We start from the raw sequence: 9,417 nt of genomic DNA on the forward strand, positions 1-9,417 counted from the left end.
ACAACAACCACCGATACTACCATGATAATGGCCAACACCACTCAGAACTCTGGAATGGAGCTGCTCACTGAAGAGAACACTACCAGCGGGGAAAGAGGTAGTAACAGCAAGTACACAACAGTAACAACAGGAACAGTAATGGAAGAAATGACAGCAACAACAGAGGTGCAACCCCCCCTCCCACTGACAATAACAATTACAACAACAGAAATAACAATGGAAGCAACAACAGCAACAACAGAAATAACATTGGAAACATCAACAGAAATACCAATGGTAGCAACAACAACCGAAATATCAGTGGAACCAACAACAACTACAGCAACAACAATAACAGACATAATGATGGTAGCAATAGCCAATAAAGACATTCAGGGCCAGAGTGATTCCCCAATCGATGACAATGTGGAGGACAAAGTTTACATAGCATTAGAGGAAGAAACAGTCAAAAATGATGATCAGGTATTGTGGCAAAAGGTCAGGTATGGTGATGAGTTAGTGAGTGAAACAATGCTTATAATGCCTATATTACTGTTTGAAAACCAATATACTCTCGTAGTACATATAAATTTGTACCAAGTAAATCAATAAATACCGTTTATGAGTGGTGTGAAATAGTTACCCTCCCATAGAACTAGTTTTCTTTGGTGCCAGCCTGTTAAAATACCCAGTCAGGTAAGGAGGTACTGCTACTTGGATCGAGTATTTTAAACCTCAGGTGAGGGATTTCTCTATGAAATTTCGATGTTTCTCACCAAAAGCGGAGGTTTTAGTAAAAAAAAAAAATTTGGAAAATACCTTGGGATTGGGGGGTGTCGGATGTGCGAAGTAGCTCGGGACGTGACGGGTTAATCTGGTGCAAATTTACGTGTGGTACAAGAATATATTGGTTTTCACACAAAAATATAGGTGATATAAGCATTGTTTCATTCACGAACACATGAAAATTTTCAATTTCTTGCACAGTTGACTTACTGTGACTGTTGTTTCAACTTATATTCTATTTTTCAACTTACATTATACTTTTCCACTAACTTTATACCAGTCTCCATAACTTATCACATATTTACAGACCTTACTATTATAGTGAGTGTCATATCATCGCATATTTACAGGCCTTACTATTAAGTGATCCTAGTATTATCTCAAGCACACATGGTATCAGTAATGTACTAAAATGTACTAAGGTGTGGTAGAGGAAGGTGTCCCGTGTATATGCACCAAAAATCACACACCAAATTTGGAAAATGTGCAAACAACGGACATTACAATAGCAAAACATACATTATACGTCATGGGGACTGAGGGTGGGAAAAAATTGCGATTTGCATCGTACGTCATGGGTACAGGGTAGGTTAAATGTGTGTAGTAGGGATAAAAATCTCCTACTAGTTCGAAATCGGTGGAAACAGGTCAAGCTAAAGGTCATATTCAGAGCCGACCTAGATAGGCTATGTATCAGGTTGTGGCTGGTGTGATTCCCCCTTGGTGGGCGTGTAATGTACTTTTTTTTTTTTCTTGCACCTATATTTCTACAGATCCATGGCCATTCTCCCTTTTTCTCTCCAAATAATCTTGCCATCTTAATTCCCCTTTTGAATTTTCAACTTCTATTCCAAACATCCAAAATTTCTTATCTCCTTCACTAGATTTCTCTCCTCTTCTCTCCCTCCCTTTCCCTCCGTCGCTTCTTCCCTCAGCTCCCCCACCCTACCCCAGTGTTCTTAGTCTTCATTCTACCACACACTGTGGTAGTAACGACGCCAACAGCCACAATTGTGATGGCATTTAAGAGGAACTGTTGTGGTGGTAATGGCGACCATAGTCTTGGCGATGGTGATGCTGTGATGACGATGGTGGTGGTTGTTGTGGTTGCGGTGTATGGTGCTGAAAGTAGTGATGATGATGTGTGGTGGTGATGGGGATGATGGTGATGATGATGATGATGATGATGATGATGATGATGATGCTTCATGTGTGATGGTAAAAGCAGCGATGGAAGTAGTGATGGGGATGTTATAATGACATCGGTGGTGATAATGAAAAAGGGACTGAATTATATTACAGTTCTTACTTTGGTTACAGGTTTTAAGTTTTACTTTTGCCATCCCGGGACTGTTGTTTTGAATTATACGGGAACACCCTTGTAATCAAATGTATAATTGAGACAAGATCTAAATTTTACATTTCGAGAAGTTTCTAAAGTGGAATAAAAATGAGAAGTGCAGAGGATGGAGGATGGCAACTGGGTGCAGAGGGTGAGAGACGTGAATGTTGAGGGTGGAGCTGTGAGAGGCAGACTGAAGAAGACTTGGGACGAAATCATAGAGAGTGACCTCAAAGATAAGGGACAGAATCAAGTGGCTGTCAGATGAGGAGCTGCCATTAAGTACCAAGGCCAATGCACGTAAGCGTGTTGGAGTGTGTGATGAGCGAAAGTGCTTTTTGTAAATATTCCTATCATCATAATTTCATCACGGTGTAAACTTTCAACATTTCTGGTGAGAATGTTGAAGCATGACAGAAGAATAATTGAGCTAAACTATTTACTTTATCGTTTATTCTCTCCTTCACGTTTTCTATCTGCATGTGCATATAGCGAGGGCCCGTTACATTTATCACAAGCACAAGCACAGTGTTCAGTTCTCTCCTCCCGACTTACCACGTCAACGAACTGCGCTGGTAAACGCTTGGCTATTGATCGAATGATAAAATCACGATATTTTGCAATTACTTTCTTATTTCACCCCGTAAACATAGAAAAAACGCCCAGGTACAATTATGAGCAAAATATTCGATATTTAATTGTTAGAATTCATCAAAGAAAACATAATATTACTATCGGAAACCTTTTCAAATTCGATTTCACAGTAGAGATGCCAAATGAAGCTCTCGGTACATTCCTTTGCAAAGCTGGGATTCCAAGGGTTCTTTGGTCTCATGAGTAATATATAGCTAAACACAAAATATATTAAATGTATCTGCTGCCTGCTGGAAGAATTTCTTCTCTATCTTACATGGCAGAAAAGTTATTAGCCCCCGAAATCCATCGTGGTCGGGCCGTGTCGTGTCGGGCCGCATATTTCTCATCTGAATGAAGAGTAAACATCACTTTGCAACACTTCCTTGCTTCACTTCTTCGTAATCAGTTATTGGCATGTTCCAGTATAAGTATAATGCAAGTGATATCCTGTACTGAACCTTTCATAACTGCTATTGTTGTTGTAATAAGCTTTCTATCAATTTTTTACAGATATATCTGAAAGAGATATATTAAGAACAGTCTACATCTGATACCTAACACAATACGTACTAAAGATGTTGCTGGAGTACAAAAATCACAATGCCTGTCTGATTCTTCTAAGCACGTCACAAGTTTTCAATATCTGTGCCGTATAGGTTTGACCAAGACAGAGGTTACGGTTATCATATAAACAGCCAGAAGGGAACGGGATTAGGGGCGCATACAGTGACTCGGATCCCTACCAAAAAATTATTAAGTTATGAAGCAAAATAACATGACCATAGACGTATACGAAAAAAAAAAAGTATCATAACACTATTCTTAGAGATCTGGGACCTCTTTTCCAGCACTGACCAAGTATCCACAGTTTGCAAATTAAACCTATCCGTCTACCTTCTACATATAACCTGTCTGTCCCTACCCTACTTCTTATTCAGGATGAATCATAGGCCTCAGACGACGATAGGCCACACCAAATTTAACCCTTTGAACCCGGGGATACATTTTCCTTCAGATTCTTGTCATTTGCTTGCTTTTTATTTAGCTTAAGATGCACATTCCAAAATTTTGAAGGAAAGTATAGTTTTAATGCAGCCATCCAATATGAGAGGCCTTTCTTCAGCTGAGTAAAATCGTCTGCCAACACCATGAATAAAGTAAAATGGCGTCATCCTTAGCCATGGGGAAATTAAATCACCTGGGGGAAACCAATTAACTTGCTAAAATCTACCACCTTCTGGAAGGGTTAATATGTACTGTTTTTAACCCTTAGACAACGAGATGCCACTCCCAAGTTAAATAAATCGACCTGTTGTAGTAGGAATTTACAACATAGGACTTATCAGATGTATGGAAGTGAAACTTGGACCCTGTTGAAGGACACAAGTCAAGAGTAAGGGCAGTGGAAGTGAGTTTTTTTAGTGCAGCATGTGTAATTACATGGAAAGACAAGCAGACAAACGAGAGAGTAAATGGACTTTGTTGTGTTGATGTGGATGTGGGGTTACAGGAGAGATAGGCAGACAAATGGGGAGGTAACTGAGCGCTGTGGTGTTCATGTGGATGAGACTGAAAGGGTTAAAGGATATACTCCGAGATATTTCGGACATGCTAAGAGTATGGAGAATAAAAGACTGACAAAGGTAAACCTGTCCAGACGAATTTAAATATTTATTTAGATCATGTACAAAGAAATATAGTAGAGAGTACTAATTTTTATATGTAATTATTGACAGTCAGCTCTCATGGCAACATAATAAGACATATAAATAATAAAATGACAAAAAGCAATGGAGTGTTGTGTAAAGCAAGAAAATTCTTGAATACTACTGCTTTAGTTACTTTAAATACCTGCTTCATTTATCCATATCATACTTATGGCATTGAGGTGTCGGAGTCTGCAAATGACTCTTCTATTCAGTATGTTTTTAAATCACAAAAAAGAACATTAAGAATAATTAAATCTTCCTAATGCAGAGATCATGTAGGCCTTCTATTTCGATCCCTTAAACTGCTACCATTTCCGAAAGTTTACCAATACTGTATAGGTAAATGAATGTTTATGTTCGTATTAGTGAAAAATCTTGTGCCAAAAGAATTTTGTGATATGAAATACTGTGTATGTAAATTAATGTTTAAATTAGTGAAAAGTCTTGTGCCAAAAGAATTTTGTGATATGATCAGTGCAGGTGAAGAAGTCTAATCTTATCCTACCAGACAGAGAGGCCACCTACGTGTTGCAATGGTTAGAACAACTTTAGTCCATAGCACTTATAGGTATAGAGATAAACAATTATGGAATAAAATGTTACCAAACTTAAGCTATCAGTTTTTATTTTCTGCTTATATTTGTAGGCTGATAAATTATCTTCATGACTATTGAGTAGCCTATTCCGTATTTTTATCGAATATTATGACTGCAAAGTAATATTGTAAGCAGTTCCCACCACTAACATTTTACCTGTTCCTAACAGTGTATTTGTAAAAAGAAAAATCATGAGGACCCATATACTAAATGGTATCAAGTCCTCATTGTCATGAATAATTTATTTTAGATATCTCTGTCTATTGCCAGACACCTTAATCCCTTAAGAATGGCCACAAACAAATCACCTCCAGGTCTCCCTGTCCCCTGCCATTTCACTGCCCTGCTCCCAGCTCACACACCCCTCTCTCATTTATCTCCCCACTCCCTCCTTCCATCTCATCCTTTGCCTCCCCCTCCCTCTCACCCCCTCCACCTCACTCACATACACTCTCCTCGTTGTCTCTCACTCTCCATATGGCCAAAGCACCTCAACGTGTTTCTCCTAACGCTTCCTATCACATCCACATCCACACCACAACGCTCCTTCACATCCTTGTTTGTCAGTCTGTCTCTCCATGTGACTCCACAGGCTCCTCTCAAGTAACTCATTTCCACTGCTCTCACTCTTGACTTCTGTCCCTCCAACAAGGTCCAAGCTTCACTTCCATACGTTAGAATTGGTATCACAATACTGTCAAGTAGTAGCATTTTCATTTCCATGCTCACTTCCCTGTTTCTTATCACTGCTTTCAAAGAACCAGTAACCTTTCTTCCTTATTGTACCCTTTCAAGCACCTCTCTAAACTTCCATCCTTATTCATCACACTACCCAAGTACTTAAAGTCACTCACATATTCCATTTCCTCCTCAGCCAACCTCACTGTACATATCTAAGATATAATATGGCAAAAAATGTAATATGTATATGCATATCCATGACAATAAATATTTGAATTAAAACTGAATTGACAAGAATGGTGTATGTGAGTGAAGGGGAGACTAAGGATGAGATGTAGGGATGGAGTGGAATATATGAGGGAGAGGGATGTTAATTGGAGGAAGGGGAGTCAAATGGCAGAGGACGGTGTGACTTGGAGGTGACATATTTGTGGCAACCCCTTACAGGATTAAGGCGTCCTGCAATAGATATAGATAGATAGATAAGTGAGACAGGATCATGTGAAGGCGCCTTCTTTATGGCCACCCTTTACTGGATTAAGACTTCTAACCATAGGAAGATAGAGAAACAGAATTCAGAATATATAAATCCATGTGCAAACTTCACGAAAAATGCTTTAGGTAATATATTTTTATGCACAGTTCAGGATACATTTTGGTTGTTTGCTGTAATAACATAAAATCTCAACTCCTTCAGTCACATTCTTCATTCTTGTTAACATCACACAATTTTACTAAGCTTTTGGATGATCTTATCTAGAAAATTGATAAAGGAAGGATATATTTTACCTCTCCATTCGAAAATGAGTAAACAAAGTTGAATATTAGTTTTGGATGAAATTAGAACATGACGAACGCCATGGTACTGAAGTGGTTATATTCAAATGTTAATGTAGCTAAAGCCTGATTAATTACCCAGATATGAACAAATAACGCCTTAAAGAAATCTGAGGAAGAAGAAGAAGCAGTAGTGGTAGTAGTAGTAGCAGTAGTAGTAGCAGAATATGAAGAGTTAATGGCATGATGGTATTTGGCCCCATAGCATAGGGGTAGGCTCAGCACCAACTTCCCTGCCACTCTTAACGCCTTCAGTACAGTAACGTCTTTTTACTTCACATTCTTGCTGGTGACACACTGTTTCACTCAGTTTAGTTGTTGTTACTTAATCCTGGGATGTTCGGCCAAGCAGACCCATCGACCACAGTTAAGCTACTGCTTCTGTAAGACCGTCCTGCAGGTACAGTACAGTACATAAATCGTGGAGGGATATGGCACCGCATTCAATAAACAGCACCTCACCAGGATTAGACTAGGACCTCTCCCACGCAAGGTGCAGATAAGTATGAGAAGGTTCGGCTCCCGGGTGGATGTCGCAGCAGCCACATCCAGGGGCACAGCATCACCACGTGTACGCTTCTCGTCGGCCCCACTCAATTTAGTAGAGCCCCATGGTAGTGAAGAGGTCACTGAAAATTGTATCTAACCTCTGTAGTTTGAAAATTCTCTCTTCTCATGAGCTACACCGCATGGAAGGTATAATAGAAAAGACGCCATTATATGGATGAGTATAAATATTTTTCTCTCGTTCTAACGACATATAATGTTATTCGCACGAACATACAAAGAACATCACCTTAATGAAAACAAAACAATTAGGTGGCGGCGGTTCTAGGACTCAGATGGGTTACATCTTGATAAACCTGGCATTAACTCAGCCACAACGCCTATTATATTACAACATTTCTGCCGTCAGACGATATCCTTCAGAGTTTTAGAATGTCAGGAATTATCACAGCCTTCACTTACTGCCAGTGGTGTGCTCTAATGTAAAAAAACAAAATGTCTGGAAATACTCTATATGTCTGCCCATCCATCTATCTATCTATGTGTGTGTGTGTTTGTATGTGGAGAGAGAGAGAGAGAGAGAGAGAGGTCACTTGCAGTATTTAGAAGGCATACTTACAGGGTGAGTTAGGTTAGGTTATTTTAGGTTTAGTTAGTTTTGGTTAAGTTAGGAGTTTCAGTTAGGTTGTTACTATGGGTTTCAGAGGCCGCGTCCCACTGTTTTTCAGGAATAGCTTATCAACAAACAGTTGGATCAGTATGCATTTCTGGCAGAGCTTGTTGCACACCATGCCCTAATTCTCGGTGCTATAGTGCATTATCAAATGTGGAGAAATAAGGCATTTGCCCCTGACAAGTGATGCTAAAGTCCCACCTTCATGACGAGGAAACGGACAAGGGTTCCGTAACGTTGGTCAGTAGGCTCCACCCACCCCTCCAGCTCTCTCCCGCCCCCCACCCCCACCCCCACCCCCACCCACCCTCTCTCTCTCTCTCTCTCTCTCTCTCTCTCTCTCTCTTAAATCGACACTACTGCCAATAGCATGTTCCTTATACATATATTAATGAGGCATGCATTATGCGGTATTATATTTGTAAATCTTTATTTAAGAGTGACAGATGACGTGACGTAAAGGCAAGAGTAGGGTAGGGTGGTGGGTGATAACGACCATGACTGATGAGAGTGCAATGGTATGAAGGTCTTCAGGTTTTGTGCAAATTTGTATTGGATTTTTTTGTTCCAATACAGCATCTATTGCAGGATGGTTCTTGTCTCGTCAGTCTGTGTTTGTAGTCAGGTGGAATGGGACAGTTCAGGCCTGGTCATTTGTTACAGGTTGGGTATGGGTCGGGAAACTCAAAAAGGTGGAAATATGGCCGGGGAGGAAGGGAAGTATATGTTAAGTACGTTGAGGGAGATGTTGGCGAAAATAAAACACACAATAAAAAAAAAAAAAACAGAGGAGGCTGGGGGACGACGGGACATTTTTACAATGTTCATAGGAATGCGGAGGGGTTGTTGTGGGCAGGTTCTATTAACACGTCATTGTAGACACTGGAAGGAAGAGGAGACATGTTGGGAGGATAAAATGATGCGAACAAAGTACTCTGCACATATTTTATTTAATCCTTGTCACTATCAAGCAATAAGTCGTCCTCATCATCGCTGTCGAGGCCGGTGATAACCGGATCCACGCCTTCGTGGATGTTGTTCGTGGACCAGTACTCGTCCTCGAAGGCTCAGGATCGTCGGACCTCACCCGCCCACACCTCTCCAGTGGCGCAAAGTCTGGCTTCCTCCAGCCTGGCTTGCAGGTCGGCTCGAGTGAAGTGGTGTAGCAAGGAGTGCACGTGCCGTTTCATGCACCCCCACGCCTGCTCCATGGCGTTGAGCTCAGGATGAGCAGGTGGCAGACGGACGACCCCGTGGCCCCACATGTGAATGATGTTATCAACTGTATACTGCAGCTCTGGTCCGTTTTGCTTGCAGATGAGCAGCAGCTCAGGTCCTATGGCATGTGGTGGGAAGGGTAGCCTGTGGTCCTCCAGCCATTTTATGAGATTCACTTTCTTGGTGGCATTGGTGGGGCAACGACTCTCCTCTGTCAGCTAGCTGTGATACGGCGCATTATCCATCTGATGGCTTAGCCAGGGACGGCAGGAGGTACGACGTCAGCCAGCGCAGGAACAGCTCGCCATTCATCTCACTGTGGTAGTCGCCGCTGGTGTTCTTGGTGGGGAAGCAGAGGAATGCATTTTCGATGAAACCGTCAGCTGTGCCAGCTGCCACCACCACGAAGCGCTCCCCTTCTCTGGGCGGCACCTGATGGCTGTACGTGGTGCT

At 41.2% G+C, this 9,417-nt stretch overlaps 1 protein-coding gene across 1 annotated transcript in view; it reads right to left on the bottom strand.

Moving 5' to 3' along the window:
* Positions 1-9,201: 9,201 nt before the first annotated feature.
* LOC145395515 (uncharacterized) overlaps positions 9,202-9,417 on the bottom strand; it is a 12,641-nt gene continuing 12,425 nt past the window's right edge. The window contains exon 2 of the mRNA XM_080269124.1: positions 9,202-9,417. This exon is cut by the window's right edge and continues 509 nt beyond it. Coding sequence (XP_080125250.1) covers positions 9,202-9,417 — 216 coding nt within the window.

Source organism: Coenobita brevimanus, chromosome 31 (assembly GCF_032717465.1).
Source record: "Coenobita brevimanus isolate Jiangsu-jjx chromosome 31, ASM3271746v2, whole genome shotgun sequence".
NCBI classification, from domain to species: domain Eukaryota; kingdom Metazoa; phylum Arthropoda; class Malacostraca; order Decapoda; family Coenobitidae; genus Coenobita; species Coenobita brevimanus.